The 27,507-nt window shown below is 40.6% G+C and overlaps 1 protein-coding gene and 1 long non-coding RNA gene across 4 annotated transcripts; one reads left to right on the plus strand and one right to left on the minus strand.

Annotated features, from left to right (window-relative positions):
• The first annotated feature begins 948 nt into the window (after positions 1-948).
• On the plus strand, positions 949-26,352 carry LOC110040338 (uncharacterized). Of its 3 annotated transcripts, XM_089272819.1 has the most exons (7): positions 949-1,146; positions 1,507-1,600; positions 16,673-17,624; positions 20,170-20,674; positions 20,945-21,138; positions 22,543-22,887; positions 24,206-26,352. In XM_089272819.1, the coding sequence occupies exons 3-7, from the start codon at positions 16,678-16,680 to the stop codon at positions 24,660-24,662; spliced, it is 2,448 nt and encodes an 815-aa protein (XP_089128945.1). In that variant the 5' UTR covers positions 949-1,146; positions 1,507-1,600; positions 16,673-16,677; the 3' UTR covers positions 24,663-26,352. The 3 variants fall into 3 exon arrangements, with proteins under 3 accessions (XP_089128945.1, XP_089128944.1, XP_089128942.1); XM_089272818.1 differs by lacking the exon at positions 1,507-1,600; XM_089272816.1 differs by lacking the exons at positions 949-1,146; positions 1,507-1,600 and adding an exon at positions 10,782-10,980.
• On the minus strand, positions 10,008-10,786 carry LOC149103495 (uncharacterized). The gene is made up of 2 exons (XR_016201827.1): positions 10,668-10,786; positions 10,008-10,461 (listed from the first exon to the last, which is right to left on the minus strand). It is a non-coding gene; the product is annotated as an uncharacterized LOC149103495 (long non-coding RNA).
• Positions 26,353-27,507: the final 1,155 nt, after the last annotated feature.

Below are 27,507 nucleotides of genomic sequence, written 5' to 3' on the forward strand. Positions count from 1 at the left end.
CCTCGGCACGAATTTCATAAAAAAAAACAACTTAATTTTACCTTTAGTTAGTCTCTATAGTCTTACTTTCACTGCTGTCATGGTATTTCTCTCGCTCTTAAATAATTCGCTTCTGAAAACTAATTGCACGTTGCGATATTCTATCATCTGTTTTCGGCTCTGGTTGCCGTGGACACAGTTCACTGCTCTCAGTATTATCTGCACACGAAACAATCCAACAAAAGAATGCAATTATCAATGTAGACAAGACCGTGACCAATTTCGATATATTAAAATTCCGCCTAAGACATAGACCTCAGCACGAGGCTCCGGGGGTATGGAGTTCCATGCCCGCCAAAAATTGCTGACAGCCCAAGTGTCAAGATCATTGTTGACATGTTAACATGAATGTTGATGGATAAAGTTGAACGTTGAACTGTCACTTTGAAAGTTGATGTTTAAAGTTTCAATGATTGTGATACAAAGTACAAAGTTGAGGAGTGAAATATGATGTTGATGTTTGCCAAGTTAATTGTTAGACTGTCAAGTTGAATGTTGTGATCAACTCTGATTTTTGGCGGGGATGGAACTCCATAGTTTCGACATCGGGTCAGTATGCGGAACATGGGATCTTTGACTGAAGGCCTCTGCCTCGGCACGAATTTCATAAAAAAACACTTAATTTTACCTTTAGTTAGTCTCTATAGTCTTACTTTCACTGCTGTCATGGTATTTCTCTCGCTCTTAAATAATTCGCTTCTGAAAACTAATTGCACGTTGCGATATTCTATCATCTGTTTTCGGCTCTGGTTGCCGTGGACACAGTTCACTGCTCTCAGTATTATCTGCACACGAAACAATCCAACAAAAGAATGCAGTTATCAATGTAGACAAGACCGTGACCAATTTCGATATATTAAAATTCCGCCTAAGACATAGACCTCAGCACGAGGCTCCGGGGAATAAACCCCACAAACTCTGTATTTATTCCCCGGAGCCTCGTGCTGAGGTCTATCGATCGAAATTGGACTGTTATCAATGTAGAGATGACTGTGACCAACGCGTGATATATTCACGACCTTCGGTCATTCGAGCTGTCGCACCTTAGGCAAAAGCTCCGAACACCGTTTTATCCTATTGAAGGCGTTGCTTTAGTTGGACACACAGGTGAGTTTGTGTTTTGCATGTCCCAGAGGCATCCGAATACGTTGTATTTTTATGTAGCAGGGCGGTAAATTATTCAAAGGACTAGCGTTTTCGGTTAGTCTTAAATGTCAACTTTTACAACAGTGCTTGTTGTGGACTGGGGGGTAATGTTTTTGGCGAGTACGTTTGCGTGAGACAAGCCGAACGTTCAAAACGGCGATTCTCGATGCCTGTCAACAAGGTTTCGATTCTGCACACGTACAGTGCTACACGATCACTGCTAAAATTTTATTTTCATCTGTGTTGAGCGAGGACCTTTTTGTTCGTTAACCGAACCACGAATTTCAGCAGCAGTCAGTGTTGTTTTTAATCCTTTTTCAGGTTGAAAACCGCGAGATAAACTCAGTATGCAATAATTATGATGTTTGTTCAGCCGTGAATGGATCTTGAGTTCGAGACAAGATTAGCATTTCAGGTATTTTGAAAGGCTGTTGTATCAGTTGTATACGTGTCTCCCTATGAAGGGGATTAGGAAAAAAAGACGGTGACTCTACAAGGGAGCTTTTTGTTTTTGGTTGATTTTTCACTTGGGAAAACGTTAATCATACTTAGTTGAAGAGTACGAAAATGGAAATACAGTATTGAGCAGGATTAGCATATTAGAGGCCCTGTTTGGGTAGGGGCGGGGTGAGCCTCCTCAGTGCGCAGACGCTCTTTGGGCTCGTCACGCAATTGTAATTATAATAATAATAATCTTTATTGAGGAAACTTTTTCACGTACATGTGGTTTTCGAAAAGGACCTCAAAGATTAATACTAATTAATAGAACTAAAAATATGAAATTTATAAAACACTGAAGTTAAAAAATTAAAAGAAAGATTACGCGACGAGCACGAAGAGAGTAGATTGGCGTCAGTCGTCCACACTTACCCGGTCAAAACCGCTCCTTTTCGAAAATGCTCTGCAGAATGGGGACTTTTGAAGACGACATTTTGCTTGTCTTGTGGTCTCCTGGTTGTCACGCAACACTTCTCCACCCTAATGTAGTTTCAAGGTCAAAAATACACTCCAATTACAATATGGCCTACATGACGATTTTAGCGCGATCAAATAAATTCGCTTCGAAATGGCCGAGATTCTCATCTAGGACAAATTGAAAACGATTTCAAAGATCCTGAAGGTGGATTTTGGGAGAAAAATAACTCAGAAGGTATCGTAAGAAATTCTGAAGTATGCTAGAAATTCCCTTGAAATTCGAAGCCATTGTGGTTCAATTGCAACTAATCAGCTAAATACCCTTCCGATCGTCAGTTTTACCTTTGGCATCTCGTTTATTCGGATCGCTTATTTTATATTGTAGTCCTACGTGGCGTAGAGCTCATGTGTGGGCTGGGTGACTTTGCAGGGATCCAGATGTAAATGTAAATGTTTTGCAGCGTTTTCGTTGAGGTAAAAAAGCTCGACTCTAATTTGCATATATGGTGACTGTAACGCGATACACCTGTTTACGTCTCTGAAAAAAACACTCGACTTCCGTTCTGCTTTCGAGATACGTTTGCTCGTATATCAATACAAATGGTTTGTTTCAGCATCATATTGAAACAGCTATAATTTTTTAACATTTTTTCCCTATAAAGTTCTAGTGAGTGAATGGTTTGTAAAAGAAATATTAGTTCATACAATAATGTTCAATATTATTGTTTTCAATCAGCCGAAGTAGAAGAAAGCGGGAGCAGATTTAGTGATAACTCTTACTAGTTTAAATTGACCAAGGGTCGGATCTGAACGAGAACATCCCGAGAACGAAGTTTGTTATTGCCCCCCATATGTAAACATACGAGGAATTTCAAAAACGTAAGAAATATGTTGGTAGTGTGGGAAGTTTTCTCGATTTGACTAAAATAGGCGCGTACGGTGAGCCGGCGATAAAACCAGGAACATGGAACATTCCGGAACATCCCGGAACATCGAATAATTATCATAATTACGGGAAAAATATGTAAAAATAAAATTTTAAAAAAATTACTTCAAACAAAAAATAAACTGGTATCAGCTCGGAAAATAGAAACAAAACAAAAACATAAAAAAACGAAAAAAAAGAAAGAAAAATGAAAGTTACTACAATGATCGAAGGCTAGCAACTAAGAAGAGTAATCCATTCCTTCCAGTCGTACACCGTCAGTTTAATCACGTGACTGTCCTTTATTCTCAGATTTCGTTCTTCACAGAAAACTAAGGTGGTGGCGTTCGAACTCCTTAATCAGACCTAAAAGTATGGGTACACGACTGTGATTTCTTTATTCAATTCATTACGCAATTAGTGAATACAAAGATATGCGTATACGTGATTTCTCATGAAGAAATTGTTTCTCCATGAGATAGAAATAGAAACTCTTCGGCATCGAGTTTCTTGTCTAAACTAGTTCGGACTGCTCGACCTCTGCTGACAGTGTAAACAAATACAAACACAAAATTTAAAAACATTTGGCGGCGCGCGCGCTGTCTTGCGGGTCGCTGGTCAAAACTTTATTGTCTCTAGAAATATTTGGTACAAGTGTTGGCGATCTGAAATTGAATTCTAAGTGTCGCCAACAGTTCAAATGCATCTCCTGGAAAATGTTTGTCCAGAACAAGTTCATACTTAATTAATTAAAAGTACTTTTACCACAGGCTATAATCTATTCATCGCTAGTTCAACTTCACGTGCAGATCGTTATTTGACATTCGATCAAACTTAGTTTTCTATCGAGCCATTCCATTCCATTCCAAAGTAGACCAGACATGCGAAAACCGTGCGTGAACGCGCTGCTCTATAAATCTTTGATTACCACTAGTTTATTGATAATAACTTGCTTGTTACCCGGGCTTCCGGAAAGGCCGAGACTGCACTTAGTGGGTCACAGTGCCAGGCGTTCCTAGCGGAGCGCGAAAATTGGGTATGATAAATAGCAACATGAAGTTGGAATAGGGACAAAACTATGAATACTGACTTAACAAGCAACTGTATGATACTCACACAAACACCTCAGATGTTGAAGAAATCAGGGATCAAAAAAGGAGACGCAATGAATTACCTGGCATTCATCGTCAGAATCGTCCATGTTTATGTCGAAAAACAGAGTGCTGAAAAGCGACGTGACGCAATTGGCGGGAAAGAAGAGGACCCTGCACTCATTGTGGTCAGTTGAATGAATACCCAACGCTCCCTACCCCTCTGCTACCGACTCCCCTATCCCCAATAATATCTTTTCATATTTCAAGCTAATACCAGTTTATTTTGTTTATTTTAGTTTTAAAAATTTAATTTTGCATATTTTTCGCATAATTATGATAATTATTCGATGTTGCGGGATGTTCCGGGATGTTCCATGTTCCGGTTTTATCGACGGCCCGCACGGTGGTCTCGGGTAATATTTTAGCAAGCGTGCATACAAGGAATTTCAGAAACGTAAGAAATGTGTTGGTAGTATGGGAAGTTTTCTCGATTTTACTAAACTAGGCGCGCACGGTGGTCTCGGGTCGCCATCTTCTAGCAGCATTTCAAGGTTCTTGTAACCACGAGTTCGCGTTTCGCCATCTTCGAGCAGCATTTCAAGGTCAAATTAATTTAAATACACTCCAATTACAATATGGCCTGCATGACGATTTTAGCGCGATCAAATAAGTTCTGTTCGAAATGGCCGAGATTCTCATCTAGGACAAATTGAAAACGATTTCAAAGATCCTGAAGATGGATTTTGGGAGAAAAATAACTCAGAAGGTATCGTAAGAAATTCTGAAGTATGCTAGGAATTCCCTTGAAATTCGAGGCCAGTGTGGTTCAATTGCAACTAATTTAGCTAAATACCCTTCCGATCGTCAGTTTTACCTTTGGCATCTCGTTTATTTGGATCGCGTATTTGTATTGAGTATTCCAACGTGGCGTAGAGCTCATGTTTGGGCTGGGTGACTTTGCAGGGATTCAGATGTAAATGTAAATGTTTTGCAGCGTTTTCGTTGAGACTCTAATTTGCATATATGGTGACTGTACGGCGATGCTTGTGTTGGCGTCTCGGAAAAAAAAAATTCGACTTCCGTTCTGCTTTCGAGATACGTTTGCTCGTATATCAAGACAAATGGTTTGTTTCAGCATCAAATTGGAACAACAGAGTGGTTTGACTTATTTTTTTGTTTCGCTACAGTTTTTTTAACCTTTTTTCTCTATAAAGTTCCTCTGAGTGATTTTTTTGTAAAAGAAATATTAGTTTCCATGAAGGCGACCTATTTTTTTTCCCAGAAAGTACTTTTTGCGTCATTTCTAACGAGATATGGTAAACTGCTCTGCTGTAAATGCTTCGTGAGAGTATTATGTAACGAATATCATGTGATAAAATGAGTTAAACAGAATGTGTTGGTTTAGTTAACTTAGTTGATTGTTTGGATCATATTCATGGTAAGATGCCTAAGTTACTGGAACAGTATGAGTGATATAGTTTACAAAAGCAAAAATAAAGTTTTTAGTTCAGACAAAAATGTTCAATATTATTGTTTTCAATCAGCAGAAATAAAAGAAAGTGGGGCAGATTTAGTGATGACTTTTACTAGTAGTACAATATTAAAGAGCAATGAGAAGCTAAAATTGTACCTTGTTGTTACTCATTTTCGCGGGAACTTAATTTCGCGAAAATGAAATGGGCATATTTCTCGGGACTTAGATTTCGCAATTTGGCCAAAAAAAAAAAAAAATACGTTAACAGGAATTAAATTTCGCGAAAATTGTGAAAATACTGATCTTCATTGGCAAACGGTTAGTCTCAAAACTGGCACAATTAATTTTCCATATAGCAATAGTTTCCAGTGACACTGAACAAAACCATAAAGCAAAATGAAGCTGAAAGCAGTTTCACACGTTCGTTTGCACAAAGCAGAGCTACTGGATGGCGCCATCCATTTGCGAGTCGCCTACCATCCGCTGTTTAGGATGAGAGCCCGCGCTAACATAGACCGTACTCGATAGAGGAGTGAAAATCGAGCCTAGTATTTATTTTAACAGGGTTAAACTTTACAATTCTGTTAAGGGCGGTGATGTACTTTAAAAGCGTCTATGATTTAATTTTCCGTCCCTTCAGTCTGAAAACCGTATCAGAAATAAATCACTTTTCTTTTATGTGGGACTGCTGGCGGTGTTCTTGAAAAATGTCGATTTATTCAGTTGGCAAAATTACGCTCGGGCAAAATTTAACATGGCTGTTCTACTTATGTGCTGCTCTAGAAACTATTAACAAGTTAAAAGATAAATTCCACTAAGAATGATTCGTTTTTGACCCTTGACGATACCATGTTAGCTGATACCTGTTAGTTCTTTGCGATGGACGCATTTTGAAATACTATTTTGTTTTTTCTCTTTGACATCTTTCGCGTATGGTTATTGTGACATCCAGCCATTTTTTTTTTTAATCCTTATTTATAGCGGAGCTCCGGCGGCCCGAAGGGCCGCCAAGCGGAGCCCCATACTCATATAGGAGAGAAAAGGAAACCCATGAGTTGATTTTCTCATGGTCATCATTGCTAGCGGTATTGCTCGTGGGCGCGTACGCACGACGGCGACGACGACGGAGTCGCGCAACATGGCCGCCATACTCCAAATAATAGGTTCACAGAGACATGCAGTCTTGGTTTACCGTTTACTTCTTTGATATTGGACATCCATGTTATGATCAATTGACACCTGTCAAAACAAGGTATCCGCTGACCAGTATCACGTGACCATATCGCGGGCTCAAGTTTACAGCTTATCGAGGTCGCGTGTTTTTTTGAAGTTGACCGCTGACCAAGTGCTGGTTTTCGATTGGATCGCGGGCTCATCTCAGGTTAACTTGTTGAAAACAGGGCAGGATTGTTCGGAAGCCGGTTAACGCTAACCAAGGATTAAAAGTTAACCGAATTATAACTTTTTTTTCTATACAAATGTTTTTTGGCTGCTTTGTTTTGTGTATATAGTGATTATTAAAACTCAAAACAGAAGGCCAAACAATATACAGAAAACCGCACCGCAAAGCTACAAAACTGAAATCAAAATTCTACCTTCTCCAGGGTTATTTGACTCTGAACAACGCGGCCCAGGAGCTACGCTTTTAGGCTGACCTAAATCTATATATTTCGTGTTATTATAATTTAGCTGAGAAGTATATAAATATTAAAGCAAAAGTGTATAGTTATGCTAAAAGCTAGTTTAAGTATAGCGCCCGCTAAAAGTGAAATACAATACATATATATCTACATTTCGCCGATAAATGTAAGATATAAAACTTCGTATCAAGAAGAGCCGATCAATTTCAAAGACAATGCTTTTTGTTTAGTGTCACAAATATGGCCATAGAAGGAGATATTGAAACAATAGCTTTAGTGCCAAACAAAGGCTTATTAATTCACGAGGGAAATTCAAACTCGCTGTTATTACAATAGCGACATTCACGAGAGGAATTCAAAGATAGTCGATCACTGCACGAGCGGGAAATTTGAATATTTGTCGAAAGCGCGTTCGTGTCAAATCTTACCTGGGGGAGGGAGTGAGAGTAACTTTTTGTTTGAGGTCACTTGTTACTCAGGGAGGGTCGGTTAAGAAATGGAATGTCGCAACTGAGAGACTGGCAAAGAGTGATGAACTCAATGAAAATTTCTCATTCCGTAAAATTGACAGGCAGCTCGGTTTCAGATCTTACAATGTGAGAATAGGATCTTGGTTTGTGTTCGTAGCGCTCTGAAACTATATTGACGGGCTTTTACAACCTCTAGAAAAAAAAGACAAAACTAAAACAAAAAGCAGAAACCGAGATAAATTTGAGTTCTTTGCGAGATTAATAACTACACGTCACTTAATTCCAGCGACGATCTTTATTACGTTATGGCTTACACTCGAATGCATGTCGGAACATGGATGTACGCTACTCGCATTTATTCCCATCGCTGTTAAAATAAGCTGACACATTGATTTTAGCAATAATGAATTACGAAAGGAAACCCCAAAAGTAACCACCCAATGACAACGCAAATGTTTACAAAGTATTTAAACCGTGTTTAAACCACGGCCGAATTAGTAGGCTCCATTACCAGCCGCTGTTCGGTAAAGGAGCTCGCGCTCCTTCCCCGAAGCCTCGGGGAGGAACGTAGACCAGACATGACAGAGCGGCGGAAATCGAGCCTACCGAATTAGGTACGTATTTAATGGCACAAGCACTTCGCGCAAACAAGGCAGCAATATTTTTAGATATTGATCAATTCGCATTATTTGAAATTGATAAATGCGGTCGCTTGAACAGGAACGAATAAAACAATAGATGGTTATTTTCTCACCTCCCTGATAAAAATGATTCATTGTCAAGTTTCAAGCGATCTGAGTTCGCGTGCGCGCCTCTTTACTTGCTTTGATACGTTCTCAAGATTACGAAGGCCAATAGCTGTTAAAATACTACCCTTAGTTATAAAAATAAACCCGCCTTTCAAGTATTTTTCACAGACTTAGGGCCGATCTTGTGTGTGGGTGGGTTTTTTTTTTCTTCTTTGTTCTCTGTTTCATTTGATGTAATCGGCATTCTATTAAAAGCAATCGCTTTGTTCAAGTTATCCATGAATGAGCACAAGACACAAATGATGAAAACTAGAGAAACGTCCGGGTGTAATGAGGACTGATACTTGCTAAGTAATGTTGTCGAAATTTAAGGTAAAGTCCGTCGGTGGTGGGAATTTTGTAACTCATTTTCAACACAATCGAGCACAGAGTTGCGCACCGGCACAGATACAGCCCTCTCTTACAGAGGTTTATGAGGCCGAAACAAGGCGTCTTCGGGAAGAGAACCACCATTTGAGAATTCAGCACAACTCCATTATTACTCAGCTGAATGAAGTCCTAGGTCAGCTTCAACAAGCAAATACTGAACGGACGTTGCTAAAGCAGAGAACTGCAGAGACTGAAAATGTTTTCTACAACACGAAAAAGGGTTTCTTTCCTTTTACGTTACGAAAGTGAAAGCGTGATAGTTTTAAAACTAACACCGCGTCAGCAACCGATGCTTTTGTTTTAAGACTCAATGAGAACGATCACATTGATCCTTTTTCAATCCAACGGCTTAGTCGGGCGATTTTTCCAGTCCAAAGCGCGAGTATTCATACACAAAGCCTTTTCTATTCTTTCTTTTCTTACGAGTAAGGCAAGTTAGTTTTAAAATTCACAACTCTTGACCAAGTCAAGCCATCGATACTGAGCTTCTTTGTTTTGTGGCGTTGTGCTGCGCGCCATTATCAACTGATCCCATTTACGGCCGAATTGTATTACAGTTAGGACCTTAATTACATTTAGGGCCAAATTTTATTACATTTAGGACCTTTTTTAACGTACATTTAGGAATATTTATTATATTTGAGACCCCAACATTCAAGATGGCGGCTAGTGCCGTGACGGGACGACGAGATGACGAGCTGAGACGACGAGACGACAAGTTGAAGTGACGCAGTTACGAGTTGAGACGACGAGTTGAAAAGACGACACGACGAGACGACACGACGAGACGACACGACGAGACGACACGACGAGACGACACGACGAGACGACAAGCTGAGGCGAGGAGATGACGAGTTAACACGACCAGTTGAGAGGACGACACGACGGGACGACAAGTTGACGTGAAAAGAAGACGAGTTGAGACGACAATACAGCGAGTTGAGGCGACGATACGTTGAGTTGACACGACGAGATGACATCTTGGAATTTCCTTCCCGATGACATCAAGTCTTGCTCTAACCTTGATTCTTTCAAGAAAAAACTTAAGGCAAATAAGAGTCTCTTAAATTCTATCAGTTTCACTAAAGCGTCCTGCTGCGTTACTAACAAATCACTGGACTTCAAATATTTTTGATTAATTAATTTATTTATTTTTACTGTACATTGTTATTAATTCATCTGTTTTACCTATCATTATCTATTCAGCTATTGTAAATAAATTTTGGATCATGTATTATGTAGGATCTTATTGTAATTTATTATCTTAGATAGTGCAGGTCCACATCAGGACTTAACGTCTTGCCAATTGATCTGTAACCTGCTTTATCAAATAAATCATGTATGTATGTATGTATGTAAGTTGAAGTGACGGACGACGAGATGAACATTTTGTCCACGATTTGACGTCATACCTGCAAAGGCAGACGTAGTTGCGGCTGTCGCTTGTCTCCGCCGAAAAATAATGTCGCAGAGACAAGCGACAGCCGGAAATGCGTCTACGTTTGCAAGCTACGTGAGTGATGATAATCCCGGGATTATGGACCTATTGTTTCCACGCTGGGCAAGCGTAATAATCATGGCTATAATGGTAAAGTAAATTGAGAGTATACATTATTCAAGGTATTTGAGAAATTTAGCTCGAAATAAAGGACCGCAAAAGAGAGGCTCAGCCATTTCGTGATCGAGTCCCACATCCGCCGTTTTTGACGGGTCAGTATCGGGACGTAGGATCTTTGACTGAAGGCTTCTGCCTCGGCACGAATTTCATTAAAAAACTTAATTTTACCTTTAGTTAGTTTCATGGTGTTTCTCTCGTTCTAAGAAAATTCACGATATTCGATCATCTGTATTCGGTTGTGGTTGCCGTGGACACAGTTCACTGCTCTCAGCGTTATCTGCATTCTAAATTATAAACGATCCAACAAAGGATTATCAATGTGTACACGACCGTGACAAACGCGTGATATATTCACGATCCTTGCTTGTTGACGGCCGCAGTCTCCTACAACCAGGGTCATTCGTGCTGTCGCACCTTAGACAAAGGTTCCGAACACCGTTAAATCCTATCAAAGGCGTTGGTTTAGATTTTGGACACACAGGTAAGCTTGTGTTTTGCGTATCCCAGAGGCATCCGAATACGTGTATTTTAATGTAGAAGGGCGGTAAATTATTCAAAGGACGAACGTTTTCGGTTAGTCTTAAATGTAAACTCTTACAACAGTGCTAGTTGTGGACTGGCGGGGTAACGTTTTGGCGAGTACGTTTTGCGTGCGACAAGCGGAACATTCAAAACGGCGATTCTCGATGCACGTCAACAAGGTCTCGATTCTGCACACGTACAGTGCTACAGGATCACTGCTCAGATTTTTATCTGTGTTGAGCGAGGGCCTTTGTGTTCGTTAACCGAACCACCAATTTCAGCAACAGTCAGTGTTGTGTCAAGTCCTTTTTCAGGTTGAAAACCGAGAGATAAACTGCACTAATCATGATATGTTCAGTCGCGAATAGATCTTGAGATAATTCGAGCACTTGAAATTAGCATTTCAAGTGCAGTGGAACCTCGATTTAACGAACCTCTATTTAACGAAGTCCTCGATATAACGAACGATATTCTACGTCCCGGCCAAAGTTACAGTAAAATGTATGGAATAGAACCTCGATATAACGAACCTCGATATAACGAATTCTTCGATATAACGAACATAATCCGGAAGCCCAAACGTAAAATCTACCTCGATATAACGAATTACAATGTCAACACGCGACAGAAGATAAACGCTGAACAGATCAACAGTCAACAAATCCGTGTAATCCTTACGGTAAAGAGACAGCAGTCTTTCAGTCAACGGCTTATTATGTCATAGACATTGGCACTATAGTATTTCGACATCAATTAACTTCTGCTCTATCTTCTTTGAAATCCGGAAATGTTGGGTAGTGCAATATAACAACACTAAAGCCCGTTCCTTGTTTACATAGACAATTTTCTGTACAACCTCTACGTTGCAACATTTTTAAATCGCTACTCTGAAAGTGTCGTTTTTTGTGAACAAAAGCTGTGCGTCTGCTCAAAAGTGAAAATAATTGATACTGAAAGCCACCATGCTTAATGAATTGCATCTCAAAACGCGGCACTTCTGGATGACGAAAATTGCTTTGAATTGCGTGACAGAAGTCACCTGTGTTACAAATCAATCATTAACTATGACCTCGATATAACGAACAATTTGATCGTTTCCCCTCAAATTCGTTATATCGAGGTTTTCGATATAACGAACCCTCGATTTAACGAACAAATTTGGCCGGTCCCCAGCGACTTCGTTAAATCGAGGTTCCACTGTATATTGAAAGGCGTCTTAGGCCCGGGTCGCACTAGAGCCAATTTCCAATTTTTGGCGAGGACAAATTGGCAAAAATTTCGCAAGTTCCAAATTTTGGCGGTGGTCGCATTAGGCCAACATGCTGGAACCAAAACGTTACTGACTGAAATATACGTAACAAGTAATCATGCGAGAGTTTAACTCTTCGCAGATTTTTATCCACGCTGTATGTTCTTGACTCTACGCTATAGAGCAACTCGTGAATTCTGGCCCATAATTGGACGAGCAGTTTTGCTCGGCTTGCGTTTGTGTTGTTGCTTGCGCCACTTGCGATGGAAGAAGATTGTCTCGCTGAAGAAGCCATCTCTTCAAATTGCTGCCAGTAACCAGATCCAGGGTACGAGTCATAAGAATTTGAATAAAAACGCCGCTCATATTCCTCGTTTGCATTGAAATAACTGAAAAAAGCGTCAGATATACCGGGTAAAAAATGATTTTGTCCCGCCATCGCACGCGCCAAACTGGACTAGCTGTCAAAGTCATTTTCTCGCCGTAATTTTATCCAGGCATGTTTTAAAAAATATGACATGTACAGTTAAATGGTTAAAATAACAAAATTGTTTGCTTTGCCAAAATTTGGAAACCTCCGAGGCAGCATTTCGGCTTCTTTGAAGATTGGCGAAATTTTGGCAATCCGCAAAAATTGGCAAGTTTTTGAAACTGGGGGTCGCACTTATTTTACGCTACTTGTTGACAGATTTATTACTTATACAAACAAGACAAAGACCCTCGCTTAAATGCTTTGTTCGTTGTCAGCCGACGAAGAAAACGTATGATCTAAGGAATGCCTGTCAGCAAGACATTGTGGGCATTTGTCATCATCACATATCTTTGCGGATCAATTGTTTATTTATGTCCTCCGTTTCATTGAGCGTTTTCCATTTACCAAAAAATTCCGGAAATTACAACGAACAAAGCATTTCCCGTGAGTATAACGGGAAGATTGGGAACTAAATCACTTGTTGTAAACACAAAATGGCCGTGGCATTTTATCAAGCCTTCCTTGGCTTCCCGAATCACCGTTTACTGTTCATACATGTATGTGTGCCGAGAGTTGTCCAAAAGAGTGCTTCTAAAAACCTTTCAAGAGGAGTCTACATGATTAAACCGGCTTCGAGGAAGACAATGGTCAGTAATACAAAGAACATCGAAGTATGTGACGGTCACGCTCGACACAGATGAGGAACGCATAAATCTACTTTATATACAAACCTACAGTTGGAAGGAAAAGCTGGCAGTTTTAATGCTACCTAGGTTTCAAGGATCGCTACTAAGGACCAAAACTTTAATCTTGAAGCCAGGTAAGAAATTTACGGGAATTTATCGGAGCACTTTACGAAGGCGAGTGTTTTAGTTACTCACCGGAATATTTTCAAAATTTCCTGAACTTTAAGCGGTCGTTAGTTTTGAAAACCTAGTGGGCAGACAAATTTTATTATTGTTTTAAATTAAGGGACATTTATACTTTCTATTCGTGTAGTTTAGCAGTTTCAAACAGGTGCCACATTTTTAAAAAGTTCCTTCAAAGTAGAGCTATTTTTGCGTTTGGTTCAAAACTTGATTTAACGGGTAGAAATTCTTCTTTTAACCGTTGAAGGAACAACATTGAATTATAATTGCAACATGGCTAAACAAACTGCTATGATATATCTATAGTTGAAAAAAAGAATTGGGACTTTTGAGCGAATATTATTTTTTTTAGAGCGCCGGCAATGTGTGCTATTTTTCCAGTTTCGGCGGGCATGAAACTTGTGTCGAGCGGACCGAACTTCAATCAATCCTAGAAAACTTCAATTGGAATTTTTAATGAAATAAAACTCATTTTAGTGATTGACTAGGTAAGGGCTTTGAAATCCCAGCTTATGAGAAAAATCGAATTTTCGAAGTGAAATCAGTGGTCGGTTCTTACAGAGACAGCCTCTTAAGGGGTCTTCGTTTTGTAGTTCGAGCCGGCCTTATCTACAAACGAAGACCCATTGATTTCGCGTCAGTTGGTGTCTGAGGAAAAACGTTGACCCGGTTTGACTGTCTCTGGTGACAGGCCTGTAAAAAAAACTAGTCTTCTTTCTTGGGTCTTAGGTCTTAGGTCTTAGTTCTTAGGTCGTAGGTCTTAGGTCTTCGTTTTGTAGACACCCATAAATTAGGGCCTCTAATAAGCTAATCGTCTCACTCTATTTGGGTAGGGGGCGGGATGGGGTATGCATGTCTCCTTCGTCCCGTCTGGACTAGCTAAGCCTCCTAAGCAGACGCTATTTGGGCTCATCACGCAACCTTACTATCCCACTTTCTTGTGGAAGAAAGATTGCGTGACGAGGACGAAGAGCGTAGATTGGCGTCAGTCGTCCACACTTTTCCGGTCATAACGGTCACCGAAAACGCACCTTTTCGAAAATGCTCGGCAAAGTAGGGATTTTTCAAAACGCCATTTTTGCCTTTCTTGTGGTCTCCTGGGTGTCACGCAACGCTTGTCTACCCTAATGTAGTGTTGGTAAGGACGTTACGATCGTAGAATACGTAACCAACATTGGGTCAACCTCGTCCCCAGGGTCCTCTCTCTTCCTCTCTCGAGAAAGTACCCTGGTTGCGGCTGGTCACGTGTCTACGTATGCCAACCAAAGCCGCACAGACGGTGGGTCCTCAACTTAAATTTAGTCAACACTGTCTAGGGAGGTGGATGTTGCGCTGCTATACAGACGTTATTTATTTTGAAGGTGAAGCAAGTTGTATGTCAGAGATCCTCCCTGACCAATGCTTCGTCGCTATGATCTGAACTTCTATGAGTATGAGATGCTAATTGAGAGGGAACTTTGCTTATTTTCAGTCACTGCTTTTTAAAAAACCGTCCAAAACCTGCGTCGGATTAGTTTAATCAGTTTTTCACAGCAAAAGAATCAAGTAACCGTCAAATTATCGACGGGATGCATTCAGCTAAATGAGAAGCTAGTTTCTTGGCCGAAAATTGGACTTACCGCTAAAACAGTTTTAAAATGAGAGCCCTTGGATTTTGCAAACGCGCGACCGATGTCGCTGTTGTCAAGTTCTTCATAAAATTTCTCACGGCAAGAGAAGCGAATGACCGTCAAACTGTCGATTGGATGAATTTAATCAAATTCAAACCTAGTCTCTTGGCCAAACACTGGACGTATCAAACTCTACACGAAGGCATCAATGTCTCCGTTGTGATTTTGCCGATCGAAAAATATAAGCTGCTTAATCAAGTTATTGGTATTCAACACTCAGTCGTTGTTGATGTCAAGCTCTTCGTAATTTTTTTTTCGTCGCAAGAGAATGGAATGACCGTCAAACTGTCGATGAGAGTAATTCAATGAAATTCAAAACTACCTTTGTAGGCGAACAAACGACGTATTTAAACGAATGAGTAAATACCTGCGTTGTGATTTTGCCGAATGAAAAATGAAATTAAATTCACCGCGCGGTTTATTTATTGTTGTGGTCGTCATTTCCAAGTTTTTTGCCCATTTCTGTTACTTTTTACATTCCAAAGACCGTCCAACTATCGATGGGAAAATTCAGCCAAATGCATAGCTAATCTGTAAGCCGAACTTTGATGCATTGTACTCCAATATCGAATGTGTCAATGCCTTCGCTGTGAGTTCGGCCGAGGTTACAAATTCCACTCCCTACTGGGCTCAGTAGGTAAGCCCAGTGGAGACAAACTTTAACTCTCCTGCCCCTCCCTTCAATCATTTTTCTGGAATCTGCAAAAATCTAGCAGACACGTGACCAGCCGCAACCAGGGTACTTTCTCGAAGGAGGAAGAGAGAGGACCCTGGGAGCGAAGTTGACACCGGGTCGGATGGACGAGAACACCCCGAGAACGAAGTTCGTTTCGGTACAATATTAAAGGGCAACGAGAAGCTAAAATTGCACGTTATTGTTATTTATTTTCGCGGGAACTTAATTTCGCGAAAATGGAATGGGTATATTTCTTGGGACTTAAATTTCGCAATTTAGCCTAAAAAAGAAAGAAAAAAGAAAAAAAAAAACGTTAACAGGGATGAACTTTTCGCGAAAATTGTGAAAATACTGATCTTTATTGACAAACGGTTAGTCTCAAAACTGGCACAATTAATTTTCCATATAGCAATAGTTTCCAATGACGCTGAACAAAACCATAAAGCAAAATGAAGCTGAAAACAGTTTCACATGTTCGCTTGCACAAAGCTGAGCTTATAATTATGACGCCATCCATTTGCAAGTCGACTACCAACCGCTGTTTGGGATAAGAGCCTGCGCTCCTCCTCCTTCTCGGGAAGGAACGTAGAACATACTCGATAGAAGGGCGAAAATCGAGCCTAGTATTTATCTTAACAGGGGTTAAACTTTACACGCTGTTAAAGGTGGTGGCTCACTGAAACTACCAACGGAAAAATATTTCCTTTCTCAACAGCGTCAATGACAGGAACAGGCCTTGCTTTTTCCGGAGGTGGTATCCGGTCAGCGGCCCTCTGCTCTGGAGTTCTGCGCAGACTTTTACAGCGCAGCACCAAGATCGACTACCTGAGCTGTGTGTCAGGGGGCGGTTACACAGGTACGGCCTACCTGGACTGGAAATACAGACATGGCAAGAAAGATGATCCAAAATGGCATCAGGAGTTCTTCGATCACATGAGAGAAAATGCTGGATTGATGTGCAACTGGAGAAGTCCTGTTTACGGAATCTTGGACACCATCATATTAATTTCCCTGATGTTGCTAGTGTCTGTCATTATGCCGTGTATTGTCTGGGGATCCTACATTCTCCCAGTGGCTTATGCGATCGATTTCATTTTCGGAGATCTGTTGCGAGCTGGGGATGAATGCGATGAACTTCCTACCACCCCACTCCCCAACCCAGGTGCTAACATCTCAAGCCAGGCTAGACTAGGAGGACCTCCCTGTAAGTTCAAACGGGGCTCTGAAGCCTATCAACGCATCATTCTGTTCGTGGCTCTTGCAGTCTTGTTCGTCAGCTTCTACTTGTTGGCTAAGAAGGTCAAAAAGTTTCGAGATGAACTCTACTTCATCTCTGCCTTTTGCGGAATAACACTTGCTTTCACTTTCATACCTTATTTCATTTTCTACTTCTTCGACCGCACCCCATTCTGGGCGCAACTTCTCATTTTAGTCTTTAGCATCGTGGTCTGGCTGTTCTTTCCGGTTCTCAGAGGAAGGTCGTCTTTTGTAGTGGTGATCTACTTGTATTCGTATGCCGTGTACTGGAAAGTGTATGAGGCATCTGTGTTCGGTGTCGAATATTCCGATTACCTGTTCTATAGGCTTTTCTTTGGCTTTGCAATCGTTTTATGGTTTGTGCCAGGGTTGGGAGCCCTTCAACAACGACTCGTGCACCTCTTTAATCGGTAAGTTGTAAAGACGTAAGTAACTTTTATATAATACGTCGATTTATTCTTGTATTTTGACTGGTTCTTTCTCATGATCAATTAGAGGTCAGACGCATAGGTGACGTCATTAACATTCTTGTTTGTTTCGTTATTTCATAAAAACTCAGGAGTAGATTCCATATTGCTGTGAGTCTGTCCAGTAACCGATCACGAACGTCAAAATGTGATAAGAATTGATCAGTGACACACGAGGCGATAGTGTGTGCCTCTTTTTGTTGTTCTTACCCCATTTTGACGTCATCTGTGATCAATTACTGAACAGAGGAAACGGCATTACGGCAACATGAAATCTATTTGATGAACTGAAGTCAAATCCGTCATGAAGAAGAAATTTCTGTTGTTTTGTTGAGACCAATCACAAATAAGCTGTTAACCTTCTGGACCAATCTATCATTTTATTTTCCCACGCTTGTCACGTGTTGCATAATAGGATTAAGAACGACGACGACGGCGACACCGAGGACGACGCCTAGTCAAATATATAGAGGATATTACACGGTGGCGAGAAGATATGAATTTTATGTTCGAGTGGCAAGAACAATATCTCACGAGTGAGCTTCGCTCACTCGTGAGATATTGTTCTTGCCACGAGAACATAAAATTCATATCTTCGACCCAACGTGTAATGTTCTTTTTATTATATGGAGAAACCAATTCAACAAAAGCAAAAGGCGGGAATCGTGACGTCATTGAACGATACGACACTCACAAAGGTGACATACGGAAAATACGCCACTCGGGTCCCGGATGAAGTGGCGTATGGAATCTACGAGTGGTTTAGTTCCCAGTAAAACACTCTTCTCCATATAATAAGAATTTCGAAATTCGCGAATTTGCGAAATTCGCAATTGTTTAGATCTGTTTAGTACGCCAGTGGCTCTAAAAACATGCTCAGGCTAAATATGCAACGACAGCGTTCAATTCTGAATGGAAATTGGAAATATTAGCCGTCGTCGTTCGCGTTCCTCAGACTACGCAGAACTTGGTCATTTCACGTTCTTGTTTTGCAGAGGACGGCAAAGAATATTTATAACGCACGTGCACAGCTATTGTTTTATTCATTTAACCTTTTCTCTGGTGACGTTCTCGTTGCCGTCGTGGTCGTGGTTTGCTTTGGTTCTCTATTTTCTCCCTCTAAAGGACGGCGGCTTGCAGAATGCGTGCGCATTAACAACGGGTTTGAGGGCTCAAAATAATTTTCGGACCATGTTGACCGGCCAAAGTAATTTTAGCTTGGTCACGTCTCGTTTCTGACCGGTCTAGATATTTTAAAATTTTTTTAGTAATATTGGCCTCATTAAACCCACAAATATAATTTGTTTGTTGCAGTCGTTGCTAGACCGTTTAAAAATTGGCTTAATACAAAGAAAAGCTTAAAACTTAACCAAAGATAACCTTGGCAGGGCGTAGCAGTAGCTCAATGAAGTGGCACGGTGCCAGTGGAATTCTTGCCACCTGTCAAAGAAAGAGCATTGAACGGATGCATATTTGATGAAACTTCGAATTTTTCGATCGGTATATCGAATTCCATAAGCTGTTGTTTTGATGTACGTTCTACAAAGTATTTACGATGTCCATCAAAACGTAAATAAAACCAAACATGCATCAGCAGATACTTATTTTGGGATTCAGAAATAACTTGGTAAACAAATATAGCCGAAGAAGTTGTTTATGTTTCCTCGATACGCGCACAACAAATCATCGCGTTATGCACCTGTCACTGTAAACCCCCACCCCCCCTGACCCCGGGGAAACACGGGGCATTAGCCACAGAGCAAAACCCAACAAGGATAATGCCCAACATACAGGGGACATATTTTTGGGTCTAATCCCTACCAAAATGAGGATAATCCCCCACATACTGGGGACAAAAAACTCCTTGCCTAAACCCGCAGTATTACTTTTAGAAGTGTGATTGACATTTATTTTTGAATACCTCAACGTTTGGTCAACACGTTTTCACATGGAACAAGTGCCAAATTTCTAGCTTAGACAATTTTAAAATAAAAATACTCGTGTGCAGCACGCAACAACAACTAATGATCTTGTGCAACTTAGTTTGTTAATCGACCGGTTCCATCTGCTAGTGAGACTTCGTCAGGATTAAAGCACTAATGTAAGCGGGGCTCACGGATTTAACGTCAAATCCGTGAGCCCCGCTTAGATCACATTGCGCATTTTCTAGCGCAGGATTCTCGTCATATCCTGCACGTATTTCTTCTGGGTGTTTTGTTGTTCACACCCTACAGTAGGAGCGTACTTATTTTCCTAGAAAAAATGCGCGGGAACAACAAACCGGGTTTGTTCCCGCGCATTTTCTGCGACTTCATGCAAACTGAATGTTTCTCGTAAATCATTCCGTAATTCACAAGACGTGTTCACCAAAGGAGATACCATTCCAGTTTTCCACCGCTTGACCGGTGTCCGCGTTTTATAACTAAACAGCTGTCATATGATAATTTGGCTTTAAATTGGACTGAAAGTGAAACTTCTTTTGCCTCAGGTGGAGACTGCAGAAAGCTTTTTACACCGAAGCCAGTGTTGGTTCAACCGGATGCAAGGGAATCGGCTGTGAGGATATTTTCCTGGTAACTTGTAAATCAGCAACAAAGCACGAGCCGCTAAGTGATAATGAATTTGGACCATTGAGTTTACGAGATCTGGAGGGAATCAAACCTCAGTACTTATCAAACATCGTGGTGAACGAATGGTCTCTAGACAAATCGGACAATGAGGCCAAATACGAACTGCTCATTATGTCGCCCACAGGAATCGAGCGCTTGGATCGCCAAGAGGACCAAGAACAGTTTGAGAACAAACTCGATCCTGGAGATGTTGACTTGTCAGCCGCCATGGCAACCTCTGCCGCCGCAGTTGCTCGAAGCATGGGAGCTTACGACAAGTCACTGCAAGGCCTGAAGCAGCTGCAAACCGTGCTAGGACTGGGTTTGGGTGCATCCATGGTATCTGATGTTGAGGCGCTAAAACGAGAACCTTGTATTTTTAGGGTAAGCACTGTCAAATGAGAGTAAACACTAACAAGAATGAAAAATGGAGCATCATAATTAGTGATAGCTTTTAGTTCTTATGATAACAGGTGTGAAAATGTTCTTTTTTCAACAATGCTGACATCAATATTTTTGTTCGAGATTCAAGCCTTTTTTATGATGAGGTAAAAGGCTCGCAGAATAACAGTTATGCTGAGGTTTTCAGGGTATCAAAGAGATTTTCACAGCTTCCTTTATCTCAGAGATGAACCATTTTCTTTCTTTCGGCAGGCACTCCCCTTTATCATCGAAGGATTCCGTATCCTCCCCCTGGTAACCTTTCCATTGGTATACTTTGCCGGGGGGAGCGAAAACTGGGTCGCCATTGGTGTCCTGATATTTTTTGTGATGCTGTTTATGCTGCTCATAATTTCGACCTTGAAGACTGGTGATGAAAATCCCGGATGTCTGGAGAAAGTTACCAGGTGAGATGTTAAAATGTATTTCTTTTAGGTGTTTAATTAGGTTGCTTTGTATTAGTTCCCATTGGGATAATCAGGCCTTTATATACCACTCCTTGTGAATATCACACCACTTGACGCCGACCAGTTTACTCGAGGCTGTTTTTTTTCCTTATTGTTTATATCATTGTTGGAAATAGCGTGTGACATTTTCTTATAGTCTTTGGCTTGTAACCTGTATTCAGCGTGTCTCAGATTCTTGTAAATAAACTCGATCATTGCTGGCTGCTCCCTACACTATTTGTTGTATTACTTGTCTCTTTTACTTATAACAGAAATGTTTTCTATTCGGCTGAGCGAAGCGAAATAGAATAGAAAGTTAACGAATGTCAAGAAGGGTTTGATGGTTACAGTCAAAACGGGTGATGCGTCACGGCTTCTCAAATATTTGTTTGATTCAAATTTCAAACGTTCAAATACCTTGCGAGACAGAGATTCTCTTCTCTTCACAGCAGATATTAAGAGAAGGGAATTTGGAAAGTTTTAGACCTAATAAGGCTCGCCTCCCCCCAATGGCACCCGGGGTAGTATCCCAGGTCATCCCAGACACGGGTGATATTCGTTAATCTTCGGAAGGGTTCGGGTGATCTTTGGACGTGCTCAGAAAACGTATTTAAATTATCTTTGGCTATCTTCGGGAGCCTTCGGGTGAACTTCGACCACTTTCGAAATATCGTCTGAGTGTCTTAACACTAACTTCGGATATCTTAGTTCTAATTTGAACGGCCCTTCTCTGAGCCAATCAGAATCGAGTTTTTTTTTTCAAGTGTATTATTACTTTATTTATTTACTTAGCCATTTATTTATTTTGTATTCAAATGAATCATGGAAATAATAGGATAGTGACTGCTTAAACCAGTTGAGGTCAGTCGTAAATTCGATCGTCATCTCTGTTGCAATTGCAGACTTCTTTAGAAGTTGCCAAACAGTATTCCTTTCGCAAATTTTGGTGGCGAAGCGACTTTACTGTCAAAACAATTGGCTCCAGTTGCTCGAAGGCTGGATAACGCTATCCACCGGGTAAATCGCTATCCAGTGGATAAATATTAACAAAACAAACCGCGCTCTCCGCTGGATAGTGATTTGTCCGGCGGATAGTGTTTAAATAATCCACCTTTCGAACAACCTAGGCCTGAGGTATTTTTACTTCGGCATTCAAGAGACTCGATTCAACCAGATACATTCCATATTGATCACGTGGCTGTTTCCTCATTGGTTGTTGCTCAATTTTGAATTTTTACGTGCAAGAAACAACCACACGTCTCCCAACAGGATGAGTTGTAGAGTAGTGTGGGGAGCAGTATGGGGCAACATTTGAACTCGGGTTATGGATGTCAGTGTTTTTGATCACAATTTTTTCATTTGCAGGTGGTTCATCGTACACGTTCCTTTTGTTCGATTCATAAGGCAAATGCTCTTTGTTACCAATAAGGGTCCCTCCCCTCCCCCAATACTTCGACTCAGTGATGGCGGCCACATTGAAAATCTCGCCATTTTGCCTCTTCTGAAGAAACGCTTAGAGAAGATTGTCGTGGTAGACGGTGGTCTCAAGTCCAACGACAGTCAATGGGGGAATGATCTAATCAACGCCTTTTCCTTGGCGCGTGAGAAACTTCACTGTTCGTTCATTGGTGTGGACGGCCGTGACGTTATTGAGGACATAAAAGAAAAGTTTGTCAACAAGCCACGGGGCCACCAACCAAGGAGTTACAGGTCGGCAGGTTTAAAATAAACCAAACTTGTTGCAGATTTAAACTAGTCTTTGGGCGTTCTCAGGTCTTTTCATCTCGGGGAAGACTCCCAAATAAAAATGATGGGCATGGTCGTTGGAAATTTTGAAAAGAACCCCTAAAAGGTACCACGATCCTGTTTTGTGGGCGTGGCTTGATTTTTTTTTTTTTCACCCCTAAGTGGTACCAAATCTAATACAACACATTATTATATGGAGAAGAGTGTTTTACTGGGAACTAAACCACTCGTAGATTCCATACGCCACTTCATCCGGGACCCGAGTGGCGTATTTTCCGTATGTCACCTTTGTGAGTGTCGTATCGTTCAATGAAGTCACGATTCCCGCCTTTTGCTTTTGTTTAATTGGTTTCTCCGTGTAATAAAAAGACCATTACACGTTGGCTCGAAGATATGAATTTTATGTTCTCGTGGCAAGAACAATATCTCACGAGTGAGCGAAGCGAACGATTGAGATATTGTTCTTGCCACTCGAACATAAAATTCATATCTTCTCGCCACCGTGTAATATCCTCTATTTATCTCCAGTCATATTTTTCTTCGTCTCAATACCCTAAAAGACACCGCAAAAGCTCCCTCTGGGGACCTTTTGTAGCTGAACACCCTAAGAGGTAGCAAAACCATTTTTTTCTTTCAACCTCTAAAAGGTACGACCAGCACCCTCGTCCCTTTTATATGAGAGCCTTCCCGTCACGGGCTTTTTTTTTATATGGGAGTCTTCCCGCCGCGCGCTACATTCATTCACTGTGTTTCCGAGCTTTTTCTCGTAGATAAAAGAAGACAGTACTGGCGAGCTGCTAGGGTAACTGATGTGAAAAAAATAAAAAATGCTTGTGCTGATGTTACCAGCCATGGAATAATATACGGTCCAAGGGGAATAGCAGTACTCCCAAACTTATTTCTGAAGAGTTCAGAGTCACTGTTAGATGCCGGTTATAAGCCCACCGCTCTGAATCCCCCCTGATTACAGGCCGAACTGTCTGCAAACGAAAAAGAATTCTTATAATCAAAAAATACTAACCTAAAACCTAAAACCTAAAACCCCTGAAGAAGCTGTGCATGCCTAGATCTTGCGACTGATGCTTCAATACTTGGATTTGGAAGACTTTGAAATTAAAACTTTTTAACCTGGGCTTTCTGTGGAGCAAGGTTCAGTTCGTGTGACTTGAAGTAAATGTAGTACAAGCGGCGCAATTTAGTTGCCCAGAGGATGTCATTGGAAACAGGATTCTTCTTTTAGCTATTAGATTTATTTGAATTAAAGCTTTTCGTTTTCTTTTAGGTGTAAGGTCTACTACTATGAAAAGAAATCCATGTTTGAAGATGGAGTTAAAGTTGGCGAAGGTGAAATTTTGTTACTTTCTCCAAGACATCCTAAAAAAGGCGTCAAGACACAGGAACGCGTGACATGGAAGGAAACACTGCGTGACATTGATGTTGACCTGGAGGCAGGTGACTGGGGAGTGGGTCCACAAGTGGACGCGGAGGAAGTGAACAGCTTAACGTTTTGCTGCTGTGAATGTTGTCATGGCAACTCACATCGAGGGCTGTCAAAGTCGCTGTGTGGCAAATTCCCAGAACACATCACGGCGAACCAGTTTTTCACGCCGCGCATGTTCAGTGCATACCATTCGGAAGGATACAACGCATGCGTAGAAGCTGAAGCCGCTGAGTTCTTGGGCGCGGTTGAAGAAGTAGAGATGACAAATCATTCAGTTGAGCACCAAACAGGAATCTAATGATGTGTACCATGACTGAGAGAGCTCCATAGCAGTTTTTTCTCAAAAGGAGCGTCATAAAATGCTTTTTGATAGAGTGATTAGAGAAGCCAGTCGTAGGAACTTGGTTTAACTCAGTTTTGAAGTATTATGCTGTAGTTTGAAATACATTTAGATTTCAGATGTGATCAAAATTAATGTAAAATTGGGGATGACAAAGTACAACCCCCTCCCCCCCGAGGAGATCTCTCATACAAAGAGGACGAGGGTGCGCGTCGGAAATTTTGAGAAGAGCCTGTAAGAGGTACCAAGATCCTGTTTTTTAGGGCGTGGCTTGAAATGTTTTTCACCCCAAAGAGGTAACAAATCTAAAACAACACATTATCTCCTAAAACCTTAAAATGTTGGAATGTACTCCCATATCTCCTGTCATATTTTTTCGGCTATGCACCCTAAAATGTAACGCGAGAGCTCCCCCTGTGGACCGTTTGAGGCTTAACACTCTAAGAGGTGCCAAACCCACCTTTTTTAACCCTTAAAAGGTACGACGAACACCCCCGTCTTTTTTATGTGGGAGTCTCTCCCCCGGTACAAAAAATGATTCATTAATTAGTTGTCACTGTTGTACTATTGTATTCTTTTTGCAACACAATATAAGATGTCGCAATTTTGTACGCGCATCTTCATTTTGAAAATTTTTTTGAGGTACAACGGTAGGACACACCTTATTTTGCAGGTTTTTCTTATGTACTTCCATATTTAGGTCCTTAGCCGGGATAGGTTTTATTCCATATTTTTTTCCTACCGACGAGAAAAAGAGAAATTCCTGACAGTCTTTAGGGAGTGTCCGTTATTAAATGTAGGACTAACGCACAGTTAGCATCAACTCCACACCTCATCTTTTTTATTCCGTTTAGAGAGACTCTTATAACCGGTGCGTATGTAACCAAATGGTATTGGGAACTATGGTAATCAAACTAGACAAACTATAGACGAATCTTTGCTGACGTCATTGTTTACATTTTTCCTCGTTAGCATACGACTTGACTGATAGAAGCCGTGGCCGAATATATGAACTAAATGCAAAAGTTGATAAAGCTGATTAAGTTGAGCAATTTGTGCAATTTTCAGCTCTTTGCAAGCAAAATTGAAGGAAATATCAGCCATCAAAAGCTGCAAAATTGCTGTGTGGCAAAAAAGTTAATGAGCCATACATTTCTCTGTAAAATTTCGAGGTTTAGAAGAGAATTTCTCCGAAAGCATTCCGTGTATTGGGCTCAAATTTTCAGAGGTAACTGAAACTGTTATGCCCTTTTAATATTCACAGTTTTTCTTTCATTAGCGTCATCAGATAGTGATAAGCAAATTTTAATGAGGCAAAAAGTGTAAACAAAGATTCGCCCAAGAAAACTCTTACACGGAATGCTTTCGGAGAAATTCTCTTCTAAAACTCGAAATTTCAATTCTTATTCGATCTTATTCCGAGGAGTTCGAGTTCGATCTACCTAAAAACTCGGAGATAGATAACTGCTCGTTTTTTTATGCAATTCTGGTAATTTCATTCAGTTTTGTATATGACACGTTGTAAGTGCGATTTAACAGTTAAATTATTTTAACTTAGATGTTTTAGTTTGTTGGGCGAGCTCCGTTGTAAACGAGTGTTTTCATTTCCCTAACAGCTTTGTGGCTTAATAAATGTTTTTTATGACTATCTGTCTGCTTGTTTTACTGCCTTCTTTCAGTCTGCCAGTGTCACTTTCTGTCAATTTCTCTCTCTGCCTCCCTGTCTGTCTGTCTGTTTGTCTGTCTGTCTACCCATCTCTCGATTCTTTACTGTAATTTAGGTGCATTATGGGACACAGGATTCAAGCCATTGAATCAGCAACCAAAGTTATTGTGTCAAAATGCGCCCTTTAGCTCCTTCTTTGACCCTGTAAGACTTCATATCTGGAAATAGTTTCTTGCAATCATGGTTTCGGAGAGATATCACTAGCAATTGTTTCAAAATAACGAAGTGTTTGCTTTTCTTCCGGGTTTTCTTGCAGTAATCGGTTTCGGTACGCTTGGGTCAAAGGTCACGTTTTCAGGAAGAAGTGCTGCATTTAGTTCGCCATCTCAACGCTCGCGATTTTATCTACCCAAAAATTTTATTTCACTAATTTGAAGAAGAAACAGTGCTCTTTCAGACCAAACTAATCGTTTTGGGAAAAGCCGTGTAACAGAACGCCTTTTTAGCATTTGAAAATAGGCTAAATGTAGACCTCTTGTAAAGCTGTCTTGAGTCGTTAATTTAGAAAAATCGTCAAGTATTTAAGTTCTAATCAAATCACGATCTATTTAGCTCTAAATAGACAAGAAAGGAAGTACAAATACGACGTGCAATCAGTTTGTAATGAAGATTTTTGCTTTTGAGTTTGCGAGCCTCTGAATGTGCCGCTCATTTTCGATAGGTTTTGGCCGATTTGGGGCATCGAAACGAAAAAATTGCGGAAAAAAATAATTTTTGATTTATCGAACTTAAAACGATATTTTTGTAACTAATGCCCGTGGGGCTTCATTCTGGGCGAGTTTGAAGAAATTCGATTTTTTCGCTATTTCCAAGTCAAGTTGATATTTAGGCGAAGCTGCTCTTAAGTATTTGACAAGATGGCGTCTGTTAATTTCACGTGGCGAATTCATTCGAGCCTTGATTTTCTTGGAGAAGAAGCGCTTGTCTTCGGTAAGTAAGCTTGGTATTGCACCTTTACCAGTTTCTTCTTCTTCTTCTTCCTGGGCGACTCACCTCCTTCAATTCTGAAGATTCTAGTGAGCGTATAAATAAAAAACTACAAATTAAAATAAAGCTAAAATGCTATAATAAAAACTA

The sequence above is a fragment of the Orbicella faveolata genome, unplaced genomic scaffold, assembly GCF_042242905.1.
Source record: "Orbicella faveolata isolate gen_17 unplaced genomic scaffold, um_ofav_v1 contig_35, whole genome shotgun sequence".
Taxonomy (NCBI): Eukaryota; Metazoa; Cnidaria; class Anthozoa; order Scleractinia; family Merulinidae; genus Orbicella; species Orbicella faveolata.

What these genes read in the sequence shown, in the direction of transcription:
- LOC110040338 (XM_089272819.1), top strand. Translation starts at nt 16,678, where the DNA reads ATGACAGGAACAGGCCTTGCTTTTTCCGGAGGTGGTATCCGGTCAGCG. An exon ending in TGTCTGGAGAAAGTTACCAG is followed by an intron (nt 21,139 to 22,542) that starts GTGAGATGTTAA and finishes TTTCATTTGCAG; the next exon opens with GTGGTTCATCGTACACGTTC. An exon ending in CACCAACCAAGGAGTTACAG is followed by an intron (nt 22,888 to 24,205) that starts GTCGGCAGGTTT and finishes GTTTTCTTTTAG; the next exon opens with GTGTAAGGTCTACTACTATG.